Genomic DNA, 23,471 nt, shown 5'->3' with positions numbered 1-23,471 from the left:
CATCCTTGGAGACTAAATAATTGTTCTGCTGCTCTAGTTTGTCATTTGAAGGTTTCATTTTGTTCCCTTTCAGTGGACCATTTGTAGAGCATGGAGCCAGTGAGAGAGGAGCTCATCAAAAATCAAAACAGAGTCAACCGACTCACCATGCATTGTGCCACTGGCCTATTAAAGGGACCGGTGGCACAGTACAACTAGAAAAATGGACCATTGAATTAACTGGACAAATAGCACACTAATGTGAGAAAAATGGACCAATCGCTAAGTCTAGCAAGAAGGTAGCATAGTCCATGGTATCCATTAGAGTCAGTGTGAGTGCAGGTACCAGGAGCCATTTAAGGAATTATGATTGGTGCTGTATCTGCTTAATTGAATGTGTTTGGTAGGTCTGAGTATAAATAACTTTAAAAAGGAGTTATCTAAAACTCCTTGCCACAGTCTTACAGATGAGTCTTTCATTTTTTTCTGTTTTTAAATTCAGAATCCCTTTTTGGCCATCGGCTTCTTGTTGATGGGATTGTACGTGTCTCATTTCTGCTCCAAATTTTAAAGGCCAGAGCTGCCATTTTTTTCTAGAAGTTGAGTGGTAAGAGTATTTATGCTTTTAATTTTGTGTGAATTACATTATTGCAAGTTTTTAATGATTGCAAAGCTGACACCTCATAGACATTTTACAGGATGAAAATTAGTAAGAAAATTCATGTTCATGGAGCTGCTGAATGTTTTGCAGTACTAAAAATAATCTTATGCAAGGCTGTGTGTCATTCATATGTCATATGTCTGTTTTCATTTTGAGGTAACTTTGTCAAAAGTATTTTACAACCTGCAATCAGCAAACTACAGACAAATCGTATGCATCATTTGGAAATGACTGAAGAAATCGGTGTCCTTGCAGCCACTGTAACATACGATTTTGCAAAGTTTGGAAAGGAACATCATCCTCAAAAAGAAGCTTCTACATGCTCAACACTGAAAAGAACAAAAATATCAGATCTGCAAAGTACTGACTTATCTTTTCTACTAGTGAAAGATAAAGAAGGATTCTGCAATCTTTTTGTAGATCTAGGTAAATATTTATTTTTTTATTTTGTTATTAAACCCTTAATCCTGAGGCTGCCTAGTTTCTGTTGCATAGGTAATTAAACATCTTATTGAAAACAATTTTGTAACTCTCCTTCTGTTTGATTTGGAAACCATGTTTATTGAAATTTCAGTAGAATGTTTTATTAATGTTGCTATATAAGGAGTTGCAGAGTATAACTATCAAAGGTTTCTGAGGCTGTCTTAGCATATATAACCTCAATGTCAGATTAGTTAGGACTATTTTGCACAAGTGTTCTTAGCAGTGGGGTTAAACTTTGTTATTTGAAGATGTTCATAGTTATGTTGTGCATTTGTATCCAGTTAACAGGTTCTGGGGGTGTGTTTGTTTTTTTGTTTGAGGGTTTTTACTAAAGCAAAAAGTCTTAGAAAATGTGACATAGCTTCCAGTGTTGATAAGAAGACACTGAGTAAAGGATTAACTTGCTAAACATTAATGGGTGCATGTATCACATAAAGTGGAAAAAGACACTTAAAAAAGCTGCCTTATATAATAGGTGGGAAAAATGACTTCTTACCATAATGGCAACACTTTCCATATATCTTGGGATGTGAATGGTTTCACAGGTAAAGACAAAAAGTGAAGAATACTTAATTGTATTAAGAAATGCAGAGTGCAAACAGCAGTATTACAGAAGACACAGTTGGAAAGAACTGATCATATGACTTTGATTAAAAATAAAAAGGTTGATATTGTACAGAATATGTGAGACAAAGGAAAAGAAATGTTCTTATATTAATTACTAAATGAGCTCGAGTAGTGATAGAAGAGAAAAAAAGTGATAATGGCAGATTTCTGGTAGTAAGGGGCTACTGGCAAGGGACGAGGATTACACTGGCATATATTTATATTCCATCTGTAACTGCTGATTCTATTCTCATGTTGCAGTATTCTGTACTTTTGGGTTTCCTCCTCTTGCTACCCGAATGTCTGGCTAGTATTCAAAAGCTTGCAGTTACTGCTAGGTGCGTGGAACGTCTGACATGGCTAGAGGTATGTGGACCATAAAAGTGACGGCTCCACGTACCAGACCTCAGAACTGCTGTGCCGTAAGTCAAAAGTCAGCTATTCCTGCCATACTGATTTTTGGATCAAGAATATTAAGTACCGCATTGGGATGTTTTGTTTTTGGGTCACTGCATGCTTCAGTGAGTTCATGTCATCCAGGAAAGCAAATGTGGCCATCGGATTCCCCATAAAGATGCCCACGAGCGCTGCCTCTTTTGTCTAGGGCCTTCTTGCGACCATAAAGCCTGCCACATTTGCCAGGCCTTCATCCCAAAAACCCTGCATAGCAGATTGCACGCGTTGAACATATGTCTGGAGAATCAGCGCCTCAAGCACTTAGCCTTAGATATGGAGGAGCCGTCCGGTCAGCCTGTCGAGCCGCCCAAGAAAAAGGCCAAAACTTCTAGGCCGAAGTTGTAGCTACACCTCCACCACCTGACGTCCCTCCTGTGGCTGACATCGGCCTGTAGAAACAGTTGGTCGCCGCCGATATGGGTACAGTGGGTATCGATGTGGAAACCGCAGAACCACAGTTAGAAGGCACGTCCTCTTGAGGTCCCACAGACATCTGCTTCTGATGGTGAGGGGGAACCTTGGCTTGCAATGGCCACCTTGACGGATCCCTCTCGTAATGCACTACTAAGCGACACCAGGCCTAACCTGACACAGACACCCGCTAGGCCTTCTCACAAAAAGAAGGGAAAGAGAAAGCATACTTCTCCCCTGACAGAAAGTCAACGTGATTGCCAGGTCTTTTCGCGGAGTCTGTTCAAGGCTGTCATTGCCGTAAGGCCTGCTACTCCCTTATCCTCCTCAGCGGCTCCTCCTGTGAGCCCTAGGTCCCAGGTGATAGACACTTCTCAGGTGGAAATGGAGGAATTCTCCAAGTCTTCCTCAGAGGATTCACTTTTTTATGTCTGCCAATTACCATCCCCCACTTCATAGGTTCATAGGTTCATACTAGGCTATCTGCCCTGGGGCAATTATAAGCCTAGCCCGATTCTGTATGGCTTACGCCACCCCTTGATTTGAGTATACTATGCCCTTTTTAAGGTTTAGTTTACTGTGCCTCTGTCTAATAGTGACACAGGAGTAATCCCTGGGACAAACCTACGATCCCCCATCCACTTATCGAGATTCTTCTTGAAGAGATTCAGTGAGGTGCTCTGCCTCACATGAACTGGAATTCTGTTCCAGAGCGAATGGAGCCTCTGGGTTATGAACCTGTCCCTCCAGCAAGTTCTGTTTATTTCTGTGCTGAGGTTCAAGTCCCTCGAGTGTGTGGCTCTAAGGGATTTAGATTTACTGATGTGGAGCATGTCCATTAATTCTGGATTTGACATAGCTTTGTATGTCAGGCATAGATCGCCTCGAAGTAGGCGGTATGCAACTGAGTAGAGCTGGAGTTTTTTTAACCGAGCAGCATATGGCATCTGTTTGAGACCCTTGATCCACTTGGTGAGATACTTTTGGGGTCTTTCTAATTACTGCAGGTATCGGGTAAGGTACATCCCAAAAGGGGCATTGTATTCTATGATGGGCCTGATGAGGGATGAATAAAGCGGCACAATTACCTCTCTTGATCTAGATGTGAAACCCTTCGTGATGAGGTGGGCTATGTAGAAGGTCTTTCTAACCACTTTGGCAATGTGGTTTTCAAAGGAGAGATTGCTATCAACTTGGGTCCCTAATAACTTTCTCTGTACTTAATGGGTTTCCGCCTATGTGGTAATTTGTGGGCACATTGTTTTGCCAAAGGGTATGACTATACATTTTTGGCATTTAGCTTTAAACCATGGTGCTGGCACCAGTTATCTGTCTCTGTGAGACCTTTTGAAGGATGTTTGTGTCAGCTGGAGAGTTGATTATGGCCCAGTTTGCAGTCGTCTGCAAACTTGGTGAGCCATAGTCCTCCCACGTTTGCCTGTACCTCGGAAAAGTATATACCGAACAAGAGTGGTCCCAGGACAGAACCCTGTGGGACGCCACTTGTGACCTGTTTTGAGTCTGACATGGCTCCAGCAACTCTCACTCTGTGGGTTCTGTCTTTGAGCCAGTTTGCGACCCATCTTGTGACATAGGGGTTTATATTTAAGCTGGATAGCTTATCTATGATGCCCGAGTGGGGTATTGTGTCAAATGCCTTTGCAAGGTCCAGATAGGCTGTGTGGACTACCTTCCCTTCATCTATGGCTTTGGTGACTGTTTCAAAGAAGTCAACCAGGTTCAAAAGGCAGGATCTGCCCTTGACAAAGCCGAACTGGGTAGGATCTAGTGTCTGTAGATCCCCAATGTCTTTGTTTATGAGCTCCATGATGATCCTCTCCATAGCCTTGCAGACTAAGCTAGTCAGGCTTATGGGGCGATAGTTTCCAGGGTCCATAGAGGCTCCACCTTTGTGGAGTGGGACCACTGTTGCTGTACGCCATTCTGTGGGCACATATCTTGTAGTGAGGCTGAGATTGTATAGCCATTTTATTTGAGGGATTAGTTCCTCTTGTAGTTCATGTAGGACGCAACCTGGGATGCCATCTGGTCCCATGGAAGCAGTGTTTTTTGCTTTGGAGAGGGCAGCCTTCACCTGAGCATCTGAGATGTTTGGGAGGCAGCCCTCTGCCGGGATAGATACTTGCTCTTTTGGGGGGGGAAGAAGTTTGCACTGAACCTGTCTGCCAGGATATTGGCGATGTCTGTGGGTTCATTGTATTTTTTGTCGTTTAGAATCAACTCAGAACAAGTCTGGGAGTTGCATCCCAGGTTTCTAACATAACTGAAAAAGCCTTATGATTGTCTTTGGTGTCCTGTGCAATTTTTCTCTCGAAGCTGGCCTTGGAGGATTTTATGACGGATCGTAATTTTTGCTAGTACTGATCAGAGATGCCTTCCCTATTAGGGATTTTGCTCTATCATGTAGTAGCTTCCTCCTTCTGTTGTACAGTTTATTTATGGCAGGGGTCCACCAGACTGGACGCCTGCCTTTGGATGATTGGGTCTTGGTTTTGTTTGGGATAGCATGATCCATGCATTCCTGGAGATGTCAGTAGAATGCATTTATATAGGATTCTGCAGTTTGGGCTGTAGTTTCCACTGACCCTGGGGCCTTGAAGGATTCCACTTCAGTTTTGAGAAGTGAGAAGTTCGCTTTTGAGAAGTTTTTCACTGTGGTTTTCTGGGCTGGGGGTGGGGTCGGGATGTGGACATCCAGTGAAATTAATTTATGGTCTGATCTTACCAATGAGGGATATACTTCTGGTGTGGAGCATAGGGTCCCCATGTTGGTAATGATCAGGTCTAGTATGTTGTCCCCTCTTGTGGGAGTGGTGACTAGTTGTTGGTATGCTTCCCCAGAGGAAGAATTTGCTGAAGCAGATTCCCCAGCTGAGGATATCACCTTTGGGGAGACTATTGCTAAGATGAGGGAGCATTTCAAATGGGATTCCTCTGAGATGACAGAAGTTCAGAAAAGATGCTATGAACTCCTTCAGATGGACTCCCCTGCCCCTTCAGCTATACCCCCAGTACTGCTAGCTTTTCTTGACACATTCAGTGCAGCATCTCTTAACCCAGACACTCAGCCTCCTGCACCCCGCAGGCCTTACAGATTCTAGAAAGTCCCTGAGGGAGCCATATTCTTGGTTAAGTGCCCTGCTGCTGACCCAGGCACTATCTCTGTTTCAGCAGACAAGGCTCCCAAAACTCCTTCCATCTTCTTCCCTCCTTCCTACTGACAAAGATAGCAAGATCATGGAATGCCTTGGGAAGAAGGTGTACACATCTTCTACCTTGGCATTCAAGGCAATAAATTATCAGACCCACATGTCCAAGTATGCCCTGGCTCTTTTGGAAAAAGCCAACAAACAATTGTCTGACATTCCAGATTCTCCTGCCAAAGCTCAACTGTCTAGTCTTATTTCCCTAACCTATCAGGTCACTAGACACGCCATTAAGTGCAGCGATGATGCTGCAAAAGCCTCAGCAAGGTCAGCTGCATCAACCTCTGTCCTTAGAAGATATTTCTGGCTAAGGCTACAGCCTCTACCAGATTATATTAGAGCAAAAGTCTTAGATGCACCTTTAGACAACTCAGTTCTGTTTGGGACTAAAGTAGCAGACTTATTCAAAACTCTGCAGCAAAAAGTGAAGGAGTTACAAGACCTTAAGCACGTGTTTGTTTCTCCTGTTCCAAAGTTCCATAGGAATTACCCTTCAAAAACTCTGTTTATAAGGAAGCATTCTACTCCCACCCCTCCTTCTAGACCTAGGAAAGCTGCTAGGAAGCAAACTACTCCCTGCAGGCCTGCCCAGACTTCTACTCAGAGCCTCAATTTCAAGATGTCTCCCTGTTTGGAAAAACATCACTACAGACAAGTGGCTCCTATCCATAATAGAAAAAGGCTATTTTATGACCTGGATCACTACTCCATCTTGGAGAAGTATTCCTCAGCACCCCCAAGAGCAGCTACCTCTTTTTCAACCAGTTCTAGACGGCCTCATTGCACAGGGTACTATTCAACCTGTCCCTCCAACAGAAAAGGGAAAAAGATTCTATTCCAGGCTCTTCCTAGTCCTAAGGAAAGATGGGCCCTGGAGACCAATCCTAGATATCTCCCACCTAAATCGCTTTCTGAAAGTGCCCACCTTTCAGATGCTCACCATGCAAATCATTTTCCCTCTGCTCTTACCTCAGAGGTTCATGGCCACCCTGGACATCAAGGATGCCTACATTCACATCCCCATCAGGCCCAGTTTCAGGTGATACCAGCGATTCTCTGTGGCCTCCTTAAATTATCAAGTCTCAGCCTTGCCCTTCAGTCTTTCTACAGCAGCGAGGGTCTTCACCAAGTGCCTGGCATCAGTGGTGGCCTTCTGCAGGACCCAAGGGATTCAACTGTTCCCTTACTTAATGACCTGCTTATTCAGGCAGATTGCAAAGAAATCTTCCTACTCCATCTTCAGACAGTTCTCTCGCTCCTGCAGGCACTAGGGTTCAAGATAATTTACCCCAAGTCCAACCTGACCCCCTCTCAAGACCTTGTCTTCTTGGGGTGCAGAATCTGGACGGATATCATGAAGGCCTTCCTATTTCCCCAAAAGATGGAAAGCTTAAGGCAGCACCTGCTCGCTGTTCTTCAGGCCACAGAATTAACTGCCAAGGCAGTACCTCAGTCACCTGGGCCACATGGCATTGCCCATTCCCATGTTCCCATTGATATGAGAAAGCTACATTGGTACCTAAGATCCATATGGACTCAACACTCTCATCCTCTGGAATTGAAGATCCCCTTCTTATCTTGCTTCAGGAAAGAGATTCAGTGGTGGCTAAATCAGGTGAGCTACATCCCAGGCCTACCTCTTCCAAGTCCCCCTGCCAGTGCAGGAAATGTACACGGATACCTCAGACCTGGCGTGGGGAGCAAACATGGGCTCCTTAAGAGTCCAGGATACTTGGCCAGACTCCTCTAAACAGGAGCATATCAATGTCAGAGAGATGAGAGCAATACTTTTGGCCCTGAAGGACTTTCAGCCTACGCTGAAACAAGGCACATTAAAACTGTTCACAGACAACATCGCAGCTCTGTGGTGTGTCAACAAGCAGGGGGGAACAAAGTCATATTTGCTATGCAGACTAACTCTTCTAGTGTGGGAGCTGGCCATAAAACACGGAGTCACACTTCAAGCAGTGTACTTCCCTTCAGAACAGAATTCTCAAGCAGACACCTTAAGCAGGTCCATGTCACAGTCCCATGAATGGATGCACCACAGGAGTGTGTTCTTGGCATAGTCCACAGATGGGGTACACCTCAAATAGATCTGTTTGCCTCCCCATGAGCAGACAACTTTCATCCTTTTACAGCAGGCTGCCCAGCCCTCTGGCAAGGGCAACGGATGTCTTTTCAGTCTCCTGGAAGGGGATGTTTCTTTATGCGTCCCTCCCCCTTCCCACCTCTTCAGAAAGCCCTACTGAAAATTCAGCAGGACAGACCAATAATCTTGTTGATGACCCCCTTATGGCCAGGATAGCACTGGTTCCCCCTCTTACTACATTTATCCAATGGGCAATTACCACAAGTTACCCCACAGAGTGGACCTTCTCACACAGGACAAGGGATCTCTAATCCACCCACAGTGACAATCTCTACACCTCACCCTGTGGGTGATAGAATTCTGATCCCTTACAGACACTTATACAATGAGGACGTGCTCACAGTCCTGCAGGAGGACAGGAAAACTAATAGTAGGCGATCTTATATATCTAAATGGAAAAGATTCTCTATATGGTGTCATCAAAGACAGTTGGACCCCTTTTAGGGTGATGTCCTTTTGGTACTGTTCTGCCTGTGTGAACTTCTGCCGACAGGGTTAGCGTAGTCCTCTTTTAAGGCTCACCTGGCTGCCATTTCAGCTTGTCTGCCTCTAGAACCCTCTTTGGCTTTCAGATTTCCTGCAAAGTTGTTCCTAAAGGGAGTGCTGTACCTCAGGCCCCACAGAAAACCTTTTCCCCCTCCCTGGGACCTGAGTTATGTCTCGGAGAAGTTCACTGTACCCACTTTTGAACTGGCCTCCAAGGCTTTTCTGGAACACTGCACTTGGAAAGCAGTCCTCCTAGTGGCTTTGGCATTGGCTAGAAGAGTGTCTGAGTTACAAGCTCTCATGGTCTTTCCCCCTTTCCTCATCTTCCACAAAGACAGGGTAACCCTTAGGACCAATCCTTCCTTCCTTCCTTCATGCCTAAGGTGGTCAATGAGCTTTCCTTAAACCAAGCTTTTCACGTCCCCAGCTTGTTAGCCCATCCTCAGAGTGACAGTGAGAGAGTCTTACATTCCCTTGATGTGCACAGACAGCTCAGGTTCTGCTTAGACAAGACTAAGTCTATCAGAATATCTGACCAGATATTTGTCTCCTTCCACCCAGGGCCCTGGGGAACGGTGTAACAAAGCAGACAGTTTCAACCTGGATTTCAAAGGCAATTACTTTCTGCTGTGCACACCATGGGAAATCCTTAGGGTCCAAGGTTAAAGCACACTCCACTTCGTCTGGAGCCTTATTTAAAGGATTAGACAATGATACCATTTTTGAGGCTGCTACATGGACATCTGTCGACACATTCACCAAGCATTACAAATTAGACCAAACTTCTAGATCAAGCGCTGGATTTGCCAAGGCAATCCTCCATGGATTTTTGGAGAATTCTTCCAAGCCACCACCCTCTACCTCACAGTGAGCTTTGGCACTCACCCAAGAGTGCAGAGTACTGCAACATGCGAATAGAAGGACATAGAATAGTTGTGTAAAATCTTACCATAGCCATAGATGTCCTCTTCCATGTTGCAGTATTCCTTCCCTTCCTTCTTCCCTGCCTGTTCAGTTTATGGCTCTTTTTATACAGCACTGAAGTTGCAGAGTTTGGCCTGGGACTGGTTTCCAGCTGGGGTGCTCAGTTTTGAGGTCTGGTGCGTGCAGACATCACTTTTATGGTCCATGTACCTCTAGCCACATCAGACGTCCCATGCACCTAGCAGTAACTGCAGGTTTTTGAATACTGGAAGGACGTTCAAGTAGCAAGAGGAGGAAACCCAGGCGTGCAGAATACTGCAACATGGAAGAGAAGAACATCTATGGTTATGATAAGATTTTGCTCAACTATTCTTTATGCAGCTTAAAAAATTTGGGAGAAATGATTAGCTTTCAGCAGGGAATATTACTTATAGGTGGGGACTGGAATTTGATCTGCAAGAATGAGGATATATCTGGGGACCTAGAAGAGAAATTATAGCAAAAGGGAATATATTTCTGAACAAATTTATTAAAATATTTGGCATGAAATATGTGGTTTCAGAAGTAGGAACTCTGAGAGAATTTACATATTATTCCCCAAGGTACAATAACTGGGTTAGCCTAGACAGCAATATTCACAGAAACATGTGCATTTAATTGAGAACTTTGACACACATCCAATAACTATTTCAGATCATGTACCAATAACAAATAAGATAAAAATCCAGGGTAATGAATTGTCAAATTAAAGGAAACCACTACCCTGCAACTGGAAAAATGTGCATTTTATCTTATCTCGATGTTCTTTGTAATGCTGTTGTACTAGAAACACTCACCGTATTTCTATTATGTTATTTTTATTTATGTGACCTCATCCAACAGCACAAAAAGTGAAATTGTAATGCAGACAAAACTTCTGGGTGTCCTAATTGACCATAACTTCAAATTTGTCCAACACATGTTGCAAATCACTAAAAGAAACACACTAGAAACTCTGCTTCCTCTGTAGAACCAACACTACCTAACAGACGATGCAAGAGAAACACTAGCATCTACCTACCTTCTTACATCTGTGCTATATGACACACCTGTTCTTACATACCTAAATACTACACTCACTTCAGGCTAAACTCTCCACCTGTTCCAATTAATTTGCCAAATTTTGCTGCCAACCTAACATACAGGACTCATCATTGCAGAGCCATGAAACAAGTAAGCTGGCTCTAGCAACCCAACTATTTAACATGCTCACAACTTATTACTGCATGCAGTCTTACACATGCACCATAAAAAAGTCCATCACTAAAAGATATCCTGCAGCACTACTGTCCAGGTAGAAACATTTGCTCAATCAATAAACTCTTAATAATGACACCAGTCTAATAACTCAGCAGGTGGCTCACTGTATGTACTCCTGTTACATATCTAACTTCTGGAAATGTCATCCCAATGTACCTAAAATAGACTTTGAAACTTTCTGCCTTAAAGTTCTTAACTAAAACAACACATAAACCACACGTCTTGGCTCACATGCTCCTCACCTGTATAAATTTCCTTTGTCAGTTCATACCCAATATCCCTTTAATAACTTTGACCCCCTTCTTCCTCAGTTTTCTACCATGCATATTCAGTTACCTTCCTACCTTAATCCCAATTTGCATTTCAGTTTCTTTCTGACCTTCTCACTTCATCCAGAACTTCATATAGTCTTCTCCCTGTCTTATGACCTTATTCTATGTCAGCATGCACCCTAGTATTCTTACCCCCCACTATCATTGACTCAACAGGTATTCAATGTCTTTCTCCTCATCCTAACTTTAACTGTTATCTAACTACTGACTAATGTTTCATACTCCTTATCCATGTCATATATAATGTCTGCTTGTCACATATGTTGAACATGAACTGTTTGCATACTAAATGTTTTACCACAGAAGAAATGCCTGTTTTATTTGCAGTAGTGATGGACAGGTTGACAGATGAGATCAGTCAGGAGGCCCCTTGGGCTATGATGTTTGCAGATGACATTGTGATATGTAGTGAGAGTAGGGACCAGGTCAGGAGACCCTGGAGAGGTGGAGATATGCTTTAGAGAGGAGAGGAATGAAGGTCAGCAGGGCTAAAACAGAATATATGAGTGTAAATGTGAGGGAGGGTAGAGGAATGGTGAGGATGCAGGGAGAAGAGTTGGTAAAGGTGGATGAGTTTAAGTACTTGGGATCAACAGTTCAGAGTAATGATGAGTGTGGAAGAGAGGTGAAGAAGAGAGTACAGGCAGGGTGGAATGGGTGGAGAAGAGTGTCAGGAGTGATTTGTGACAGACAGGTACCAGTAAGAGTGAAAGGGAAGGTCTGCAAGAGGGTAGTGGGACCAGCTATGTTATATGGGTTGGAGATAGTGGCATTGACGAAAAGGCAGGAGTCAGAGCTGGATGTGGCAGAGTTAAAGATGTTAAGATTTGCACAGAGTGTGACTAGGATGGACAGGATTAGGAATCAGTATATTAAAGGGTCAGCTCAGGTTGGACAGTTTGGAGACAAAGCAAGAGAGGCGAGATTGCGTTGGTTTGGAAATGTGCTGAGGAGGGATGCTTTCTATACTGGGAAAAGGATGCTAAGGATGGAGCTGCCAGGTAAGAGGAAAAGAGGAAGGCCTAAGATAAGGTTTATGGATGTGGTGAGAGAGGACATCCAGGCAGTTGGTGTGAAAGAGCATGATACAGAAAACAGGAAGAAATGGAAACAGAAGATCCGCTGTGGCGACCCCTAACGGGAACAGCTGAAAGAATATTCCAGGTGCCAGAAAGTCTGCTCTTCAAAATTTCCCTTAAAACTATCTGGTTTCTCAGTAGTAGCACTGAAATCTGAACCCCTGTGACTAGCACTTGCTCTAGAACCTGCTGTAAAGCACTAGGAAGCCTGAAACTGATACAAGCACTCAGCTCTCCTTGTCAATAAGGAGAAATTAATCATAGGCACTAAACGGCCTACAATTGCAAAGTACCTGGCAAAGGTAAGGGAAAACAGCTCTTAAACCTTACAAAAAAGCACCTAAACAGGCATGTCCAAGGGTCAGCTTCTGGTGGTTTCTCCTGTCCACCTGGTGAATCTGGGCATACTGGGGCAATGTGGCAACTGCCTCATGTACACAGACAATCCTCTCCTCCTACCACCCAACACTACAACCTGCGAGAGATGCACTTGCATAGCCAAACTGGAAGCAAAGCTCTCTCCAGTCAAGACTGTGCTAGACAGTCAAGAGGAGAAGGCTAACACCTGCATTACACCTCTAGCAACTCATAGCCCTTCAAAACCCACACCATCAACTCCCACACATAGCAACACTAAACCCACATATGCGGAGGCCCTTAACATTAACCTGCCCCAGCAACAAGGACCTCCGAAGCCGAAACGCAAACAGACACCAGTCACAAGCAAAGTGACACACAGCTCACAACACCAGTGTGCCACCCAACAACAGCCTCTAAGGCAAGACAATGTACCCAACACTTTAGTCATAGGTGACTCTATAGTCAGGCACACTGATGTCCCACGCATCAGGCTGAACAAGGAGAAAATTACAGTCAGCTGCCTGTCGGGTGCCAGGATCCACCACATAGCACATACACTCAAGTCACTCCACAGCAAGTACAAATACGACTCTGTCATTGTCCATGCTGGAGTAAATGACTTGAGACGTACCTCCCTGGACTACATGAAAAGAGACATGGAAGAGCTCTTGGACCATGTGACCAAGGCAGGTATGACCCTAGCCCTGAGTAGCATCCTGCCTTCGCCCAGAATGATACCACAGTATAAGGACAAAATGATTGACTTCAACAATTGGCTAAGCTTCTGGTGTCACTCAAAGGGTATCCAGTATTTGTCTGCCTGGGAAGACATGATCGACAAACCACGATGCTTTGCCAGAGATGGTCTGCACCTGTCACCCCTGGGATTCAGGTTACTGGCTAAAGCTCTTGCCACCCCTATAGTGCCTTTTTTAGGCAAGGTTCAAAGGATAAACCACCACTGTAACAGATACAAGCATGCAAAATCTGAAGGTAATGCTACTCAATGCTAGAAGTCTAAACCTCAAAATGCACTCTCTCGAGGCACTCCTAAAAATGGAGAACATCGATATCTGTGTAGTGACTGAGACCTGGTTCAAGGCTCCAGAGAGCTCCCCTGCAATACCAGGCTACAATTCTTACCACACTTTTCGGCCACAAAATCAAGACCGAAACACTAAAGGTGGAGTAGTGTCCATATTCACCAAGGATATTCACACCTCCAGGCTAGTTGCCCAACACAATGCATCTGAAATTCTCCAGGTGCAACTAACAATAGGTAAGACTGCAATCCAAATTGCAGCTTGCTACAGATCCCCCACCATACCCCAGGATTCTCACTACACCTTCCTAAACATACTGGAAAATATTAAGATACAATCAAACACCCTAATACTAGGTGATTTCAACTACCCTGCCATTAATTGGGAAAACTACTCGGGTACCAACTCCTTTTCCCAACGGTTCTTGGAATTCATAAATTCCAACGCCCTAGATCAAGCTAATCCATTGTCCCACCAGGGGCTCAAATATCCTAGACCTGGTCATTACCAACATGGGAGATAGATGCTCCACACCAGTGGTCCACCCCCTCATTGGTCAGATCTGACCATAAGCAAATCACCCTTGACATCCACATCCCACCCCCACCCCCCAGTAAGGAAACCTCCTTAAAAAACTTCTTCAAAGCCAACTTCATGCTACTGAAGTCAGAAGTGACAAACTTCACAACACCCACGCAGACAGGATCTGGAAGTTCGACTGCAGAATCCTACACTAAGGCACTGTACGAGCACATCCACTTGTGCATGAATCGTGCCATCCCAAATAGAACCAAGATGCTCTTCTCCAAAAAAAGGAAGCCAATCTGGTGGTCCCCTGCTATAAACAAACTATACAACAGAAGGAAGAAACTGTTGCAGAAAAGAGGAAAATCCCAGGATGCAAAAAACTCCCTCACCAGCCTCAGTAAGAAGCTGAGATCCCTTGTAAAATTCTCAAAAGCTAGTTATGAAATAAAATTGCCAAAGATTCCAACGACAACCACAAGGCATTCTATAGTTATGTCAATAATCTAAATGGCAATGCTCAGATCTGCTCTGAGCTACAACAGAATGGCATTAAATATACTGATCCCAAGGATATTGCCAATATCCTGGCAGATCGATTTAGTGCCAACTTCACTCCCCTCTCACCCCCTAAAGGGCCCATCTCAATACCAAAAGATTGCCAAATTACGATATCACAGCCACACAGGTAGAAACAGAACTCTCCAAAACTAAGAATACAGCATTCATGGGACCAGATGAAATCCCAGGCTGTGTACTACATGAACTACAAAATGAACTGGCACCCCACCCAAGTGTCATGTTTAATCATAGCCTCACCTCAGGCTTCATGCCCACTGAGTGGCGCACAGCTACAGTTATCCCACTCCACAAGGGGAGGATCCACCTTGGATCCCGGTAACTACCGTCTCATCAGTTTGACAAGCCTGATCTGCAAGATCATGGAACGCATTATCATGGAAATTATAAACAAAGACATTGGCAACCTCCAGACACTGGACCCCACCCAGTTTGGGTTTGTGAAGGGCCGATCTTGTCTCCTGCATCTGATTGACTTCTTCGAATCAGTCTCCAGAGCTGTGGACGAGGGTAAGGAGGTCCACACAGCCTATCTGGACCTTGCCAAGGCCTTCGACACCATCCCCCACTCTGGAATCATAGATAAACTTACTAAGCTGGGCATAAATCCCTACGTCACTCGATGGGTTGCCAACTGGCTTACTGACAGAACCTAGACTGTAAAAGTAGCCGACTCCAAATCCAGCTCCAGACAAGTGACAAGTGGAGTACCTCAGGGTTCAGTCCTGGGACCACTCTTGTTTGGCATCTACTTCTCTGAAGTACAGGCCAACAGTAAGGACTCTGGCTAACAAAGTTTGCAGATGACTACAAACTGGGAGCCATTATTGAATCCCCAAATGATGTGGATATTCTACAAAAGGGCCTTACAGAAACAGATGCCTGGTGCCAGAGCCATGGGCTCAATCTTAATGCCAAGAAATGTATAGTCATCCCCTTTGGAAAAAAACATGTACCCATGAACTACCACATGGGTGTCAGGACACTAAACATCGAAAGTGTGATGAGAGACTTAGGGACACAAGTGGACAGTGGTCTCACTTTCGATAACCACATCTCCACAACAGTCAGGAAATCCTTCTACGTGGCACACCTCATCATTAAGGGCTTTTCATCCAGAAAAAAGGAGGTCATTGTCCCACTGTACTCATCCCTCATTAGACCCATTATAGAGTATAATGCCCCATTTGGTATGTACCTCACAAGACATCTGCAACAGCTGGAAAGGCCACAGAAATACCTCACTAAAAGAATCACAGGGCTAAAGCAGATGCCATATGCTGACCGTCTAAAAAAAACTCCAGCTATACTCTGTGGCATATCGTCTACTCAGAGGCGATCTCTGCTTAACATAGAAGGCCATGTCAAACGCTTAGCTGTTGGACATGCTGCACTTAAAGAAATCCCATTCCCTCAGAGCCACACGCTCCAGGGATCTAAACCTTATCATCACAATGAACAAAACATGCTGGAGGGATAGGTTCCTGACCCAGAGACTCCCCATACTCTGGAATAGACAGCCCATACATATCAAGCAGAGCACCTCATTGGCTCTCTTCAAAAGGAACATTGATGATTGGATGGGGGATAGGAAATTCACCTTGAGGATCATGTCAGTCGCCCTGCTAGACAGGGGCCCAGAGAAGTAAATATTGTGGGAAAAAATTTCCAGGGAATTGTTATGGCTAGGCTTGCATAGGCCTTAGGGCCAATAGCCTAGTACCAGCCTATGAACCTATGATGATAGTGTCACTTCAGAACAATTATTTGCTTGTATCTAGATATCTTAAGAACTGTCTGTGTAATGTATCTTTGTAAAAGAATTGTTTTGTCATTAGTATCTTAAATATATCTGCTGGTGTTTTTCTCTCCAGGCCTCTGCCCAAAATGGGCTTTGCCCAGCCGGACTTTCCTAGTCAATGAAGATAAATAAATAGTTTTAATTTATTATACCTAAAAATATATGTCACAGAGACCCTGTTATGCTGATGTGCTTTTTTCTCTTTCAAGCTCTTCATCCTCTTCGCACAGTGCAGTTTAAGACTTTTGTAATATGACACAACCTAGACATAATAAACTATTTTCCTCCATTTTGTAGTAGAGATAGTGCTGAGAGTTACTGGCTTCATATACAGTCCCTGAAGTAGTGCCAGTGCTTCTTTTTGACTTTATTATACTTCTCTGTGCTTTCTGTAAAATGGTAAAAAAATCTTTCATGGTCCATTAACATTTGTTTACAGTACAAAATTGTCGCACAGCAGTTTTTCTTATGTGCCCAGTGATGTCATCCTTGAAATTTTCAGAGCATCCACCACATTTTTATAGGTTCATAAGTTTATACTAGGCTAGCAACCACCAGGGTCTTTACAAGCCTAGCTGTGCAACCCAACCCAGTTTTGTCTTCGAGATCCTTGGACATCTATAAAGAAGGGTATGTTCGTAAAAAAATAGTAAAGGGTTATGTGAGAGGAGAGGAATATTAGTTTGGGATTAATTCTTACTGTTGACCTCTGCCCATCAGAGACATGGGGCTAGACTTGGGGGTGAATTTGCAGTTTCCCATCCAATGATCAAGGTTACTTTTGAATAGGGTCAGAATGGGGAGCTTATTCCTTAGTGTTGGGGATTCTTTGAGACACACATTAGTCTCTCCAGCATGCTCTGTTTATGTCGCAGGCAAACTTCAGGTCCTTGGATCTAGTGTGTCTGGTGCTATGTTGTTTGTGGTTGTGCAAAAGATCCATCAGCGCTGCATCTAATGATGCCTTATATGCTAGTCATAGATCAACTCTGAGTAACCTGTAGGAAACAGAGTAAAGGGTTAGGGCCTTAAGATGATCTATGTAGGACAGGGTATTCATACCCTGGATTCTCCTGGTGAGGAACTGTTGAGGCGTTCCAACTGCTGCCACGTGCCTGGTTAGGTACATAACAAAAGGAGCATTGTACTCAGTGATTGCTCTGTTAAACTAGAATCTAGAACATAAGCTGCCATTAAAAAATGAATAAACAGTAGAGCATATAAAATATTGCATGATAACTATAAGAATCAATCAGAGGCGGTTAGAAATGATTTGGAAGAGAAGTTGGATAGACAATTGACAAAAAACAATGGGAGGATATATGTATGTCTCCCAAATATGCAACAAAATCTAAAAGATTTAGAATTGTTGCCTGGAAATGTTTACATAGATATTGTTATACCCCAGTTAGACTGCAGAGAGTTTTTCCTCAGGCAGACATCAAATGTTGGAGGTGTGAAAGGGAAGAAAGTGGTAATTGGGCACATATTTTCTGGGAGTGTGGTGAGTTGGACTTTAAGAATTCCCTGTACGATGCACTATCAGAGATGCTGAGTGGGCAGCTTGGTCTGACGAGGGAGATGATTTTTCTGAGCTATGATACAGATTTGGAATTTCCTAGACGTGGTAAGGTCTTGCTGTGTTTAATAATGGTGTCTGCCAAAAAAAAAACAGTTACTAGAAAATGGAAATCAAAATCTAAACCAACTATACTGGAAGTAATGAATATAGTAACAGAGGTAAAACAACTGGAATTGAGATCTTTAGAAAGGAGTAGGAGCAAACTACAAAGAAAAAAATGGGAACTGTGGGAACAATACATACAAGGGAGGAATGAGGTTTAAAAGGTGGCAGGACTTAAATGAGCTATGTGATATTTGAGTGAGAAAAATTGGGTAGGTTATAAGTGATGTTTGCAACTGGGAGTGTATCAGTATGGCTTGTGATATAAAATCCTTGCAACTAGTATTGTGTCGTTGTGGTTTGTTTTTATTTATGTATATGTATGATTACCTATGTAAGTGATGGTTTAATAAAGATGTTTTTTGTTTAAAAAAATGATGAGTCTGCTAAGGGCTAAGTAGAATGGCATTGTAACTTCCTTGGACCTCAATGCCACTCCCTTGCTTATGAGTTGGGTGACATAGAATTTTTTTTTTTTACTACCTTGGCTATGTGTTGGCCATATTACTGTCTGCATATGTTCCCAGATCCCTAACTATCGAGTCAGCTCTTAGACATGTTTTATCAATGGAGTAATTAGCTTGGGTGGACGATTTCCCAAAGGGCACTATAATGCATTTATTTGCATATGGCTTTGGCACCAGTCATGTGTTTGTATTAGACTGTCTTGTAGAATGTTGCTGTATCATGGGGGGGTGGGATCTATGATAAATTCCAGTTTACGGTCATCTGTGAACTTGGTGAGCCAGAAGCCTTTGACATTAGCCTTTACTTCTGAGAAGTCAGTGCCAGACATGAACTGGCCAACACATAGCCCTGAGGTGCTCCACTGGTGACCAGTCTCCAGGTAGAGGTGGTCTCATTGATCCTGACTTATTTGGTCCTATCTGTGAGCCACCCAGAAATCCATTGAGTTTTGTAGAGATTTATGCCTAGTTCTGAGTCTGTCAGCAATATCTGGGTGGGGTATTGTATCAAATGTCTTGCCCAGGTCAGGATAGATGGTATGCATCATTTTCCACTCATCCATAGCCTTGGTAACCCTCTTGAAGAAGTCTACCAGGTTGAGTAGGCAACACCTTTGCTTAGAAAGTCAAACTGGGCTGGATCCAGTGTCTGTAGGTTGCCATTATCCTTGGTGATCATTTCCCTGATAATCCATTCCATGACTTTGCATATCAGACTTGTCAGACTGATGGGTGTGTGGTTCCCAAGATTGGTTAATTGTCCACCCTTATCAAGAAGGGTGACATTTGTGGCCTTCCATTCACCTGGCAGGTAACCTGTTTTGAGGCTGTAGGTATGAAAGTTGTCAGCAAGTCTAGAAGCTTTGCTTGCTCATCTGTGTCTGACAGTTGTCGTTTTTGAGACCTAGTAAAGCAGTGAAAGTTACTTGTACCTGTTCATGATGTCATTAGTTTATTATAGTAATTGGCTAACATGTTGTGCTGTAGTATAACTCACCCCTGTTCTACATGTAAACATTTCTCTAACAGCTAACTCTTTGGGAGATATTTTTACTATAGCTGTTATTGTGTGCTTTATAGTAATTTACTGAACTTGACAAGACAGGGTCTCAAAATGTAAAAGTCTGGGTGGTGGCAGCTTATAGTTTGGATTCACAAAATGTTATGTCTAGCTTGTAATCACCCATGAACCTATTATATCATGAAGGCTAAGACAAATTCCTTTTTGAAATACTATGAGATTTGAAAAGGAAAAACGGTAGACCCTTAATAAGGTGTGATGGGAAAACAAGTGAGAATGAGGGAAGTGAGAACAGCTGAAAGATTTTTTGAGCACTTAACTACATTTTGGTGACATTATAAGGAGAAGAAGAAAACTCCATGGTAACTGCAGTGGAGAATAAAAGTTTCCTCTAAACGAAGAGAGGTTGTGTGGGTGAGTGGAACACCTAGTAAGTATTGTGGATGGATTATAACAGGGCAGTGGCCTTTAAATATTTGGGAATATTTAGTAAAAGACTTTAGTGGATACCAAATTGGATGGACTTGAAATATTATTGTGCTTTTTTCTTTGACTCTTTTAATAGCACGTTCATGTGCACCCTTGGTTAGCATACCCTGTGTCTTACAATATGCATGTTAGTACTGCAGATTTCCAGTGTTCAAATCTTTTTTGTGGATTGTCAAAACACACAAGGCATTGTTAAAGCTGGTTCCATTTCCTGAATGCTTTGTTTTATTTTAAGAAAAACTTGTAGAACAGCTTGTTTTCATGGCTAAAAATAACTATGCAGCAGTTATCAAACTATAGGCAGTATGACTGGTGACTACACTGTAGACCCCTTCATAATATTGCACAGTAACAGCTGTGTGTTTGGAGTAAACACAGAAAGAAAAACTATTATTATTATAAATATTCTGCTGTAAAATAATGATATGGCATGCCTTAATTTTGTGTAATAACTTCACTGCAGATATGTCAAAAGCTTTCTGTTTCACTTTTGTGATTTGACCCACCCCAGTAGTTATCGTCACTGAGCAGTAAGACAAGCCTGTTCAGACTTGTTGCTTTAACACTGTCAGTCTGTTTTAAAATATAATTGCAAACAGCTTATAGTGTTAAAGATGTAAATTGAAAATATTTTTATGGTTGTAGTGCTGAAGACTTACATTGCAAATATTTTTTATAGTATGCTTTTCAAAGAAACTTTAAACAGTACTTAAAGATACATGGCAGTTGAGTGTAGATTAACTGTATTAATAAATGTTTCTTAAATTTTTTCAGTAAGATCCAAATGAGTTCATCTAGTAACTTCCTTTGCATTGTATGTTATATGCGTATGCGTGTGTGTGTGTGTGTGTGTGTGTGTGTGTGTGTGTGTGTGTGTGTATGTATGTATGTATGTATGTATATATTATATGTATGTGTGTGTGTGTGTGTGTGTGTGTGTGTGTGTGTGTGTGTGTGTGTGTATACACTCACACACACACATTATGACGTTTTAAGTTGGAAATCTAGATGTTTGCACAACACATTTAAGCCTACAGTGTCACGGTCCTGTCATGAAACAGAAAAAAAGAGAGTAATATAAAACCTCAGCAGCTGAAATTAAATGAAGGGAATCAAATATTACAGCATAGTTCTCTGTTCAACTAAGTTTTAAGAGCATCTTGTAAACTTCAAGAATTAAATCATTTTTTAACAAAATCCAATCCGTTTATACAGATGTTCCTTTTTGTATCCCCCAGTGTACCCCTTTCACTGGCCATAGGTCTTTCTCAGCACCCTATCAAGTTGCTTGCCCCTCACACTAGGAGCAGGAGCTAGCCTGTTCATTCCCTGGTCAGGGCAAGAGCTGTAGCTCATTTGTTTCCTGACTCGCTGAGTAGAGTGAGAGCTTATCAGCCCATTCATTTTTCTGAAAAGGCAGAGAGTTGAGCAACAGCAAGCCGTCACTCACATGAAAGCTTCCACTCATCCTTACCAAACTCCTTCCCTGGAGCAGCAGAGAGAGAGAGAGACAGAAAATGTTGCTACTATAGGAAGATTCCCTAAGGATGGACTAGCACATATTCCGTATGCCTTCCATCACTTTACCTGATGTTCCCTTATTTATCTGGTAGGGGCTAGCTGTGAAGGCAGGCTAGCTGTCTTTTAGCCAAAGGCTAGGCAAGCAGATATCCACCATTCACTTTGACCCTCTTACCTCTCTAACCCTTTCAGTATCCAGTATGCTAACTGAACTCAGGTCACCTAGGGTATAGTCAGGGTTGTATCCCTATATTCTGCAAAGCCAGGCTGCTTTGGCAGATTTCCACACAGTGCCTGCAGTAACCCACTTACAATATTTAAAATGTAGCTGTGTACCCTGACACCTAAAATATTGTAAACATTCGCTTTTATTTTACTAAAACTCCACAAATACATCTTGAATTTGATTTTCTTTTTGTAGGTTGTATATGTACCTCACTATTACAGCTGCAGTCTTTGGTACACAGTAGCTTGAGAGAAGATTCTCAAAACCGACCTAGATAAATGAATTAAGATTCTTTTAAACTGTTCCTGTCTGGAAGGTTAAATTTCATTTTTGAAGACATACATAGCTTTTTGTGTTTGTTCTAAGTTAATAGGGGATGGAGGTGTTCTGAAATGTATTTATTTTTTGTTTGAGGGTTTTCATTAAAACAAAAAGTTTTGAAAATGTGACATAGGATCAAATGAAGATGAGAAGAAACAATTGGTATAAAAGATCAACCTACCAAACAGTATGTGCATGTAACACAAAAGCTGGAAGTTGACATTTAAAAAAAATGACATGCGTAACAGGAGGGAACAATAGCCTTTCCTCATAGTGGCAGTACTGTCCATATTATCTTGTACTGTAAATGGCCATACAGGTATAGACAAAGGAAAGAGCACTGAATTATATAAAGAAATGTAAAATGCAAATAGCAGTGCTGCAGGAGATGCATTTGGAAAGAAATGAGCATCCAGATTTAACAAAGAAAGGATTTCAAGCTGGATAATTCTGCAGAGTAACAGGGACAAAAGAAAAGGGGAGTAATTAGTGATAGAAGACGAAAAAAGACAATAATGCTAGATTTCTAGTAGTAATGGGGCTGTTGGCAAGGGAAAACGATCATGCTGGCATGTATTTATATTGTAGTAAAAACTGTTACTATGGAGTGTAAGAAAATTTTGGGAGAAATCAGCTTTCAGGGGAATATTGCTTATATGTGGGGACTGGAACTTGATTTGCAACAGTGAGGATGTATCGGGGGATTTGAAGGGGAAAATATAACAAAAGAGAGTAGATTTCTAGAAGACATGCATGAAAATATTTGGTATGGAAGATGGCAATTCAGTAGCAGAAAAGACTACATATTATTCATCAAGTTACAATAGCTAGGCTAGACTAGATAGAAATGATATTTCACAGGAACATATGCATTTACTTGAAAGCATCAACACACATCCAATAACTATTTCAAATCATGCACTGATAAAAATAAAGATAAAAATGAAGGGTAATAAAGTAAAAATGAGAGACTGCCACTTTTCCACCTACCTGCTTGTCAAAGGAAAAAACTTCAAAGACCAATACACGTAAGGTTCAGTTAAGGCACATTTAATAACTTGCAGCAAGGAGACAAAAACATGCAAATACAGGATTTTGCCTAACTACTAACAGGAAGTATGCTATTCTTATACTGTTTTACAAGACATGGCCTTCTATAGCTGACGTAATCAAGCACAACTTTCAGTATTGTTCTACAGCAGATGTTACTCAGATTTTCTGCTGACATGACTAGATTTGTGAGAAACTTTTTGAGAAAAACAACCTGGCCTTGGTGGGGACTAACCCGTTACAAGCTTCTATTGTATAGTTCTAATGCATGTGTTACATTTCAAGGTAC

The 23,471-nt window shown here is 42.4% G+C and overlaps 1 protein-coding gene across 1 annotated transcript in view; it reads left to right on the top strand.

The window, feature by feature from the left end:
- Nucleotides 1-23,471, top strand: part of PRIMPOL (primase and DNA directed polymerase) — a 1,324,073-nt gene that overhangs the window by 505,025 nt on the left and 795,577 nt on the right. The window contains exon 5 of the mRNA XM_044089849.1: nucleotides 797-1,066. Within this exon, the coding sequence (XP_043945784.1) occupies nucleotides 797-1,066 (270 nt within the window). The remainder of the gene's footprint in view (nucleotides 1-796; nucleotides 1,067-23,471) is intronic.

This window comes from Protopterus annectens, chromosome 12.part0, assembly GCF_019279795.1.
Source record: "Protopterus annectens isolate FY-2018-M chromosome 12.part0, PAN1.0, whole genome shotgun sequence".
Lineage (NCBI taxonomy): Eukaryota > Metazoa > Chordata > Ceratodontiformes > Protopteridae > Protopterus > Protopterus annectens.
This window is presented reverse-complemented; position numbering and strand designations above follow the sequence as displayed.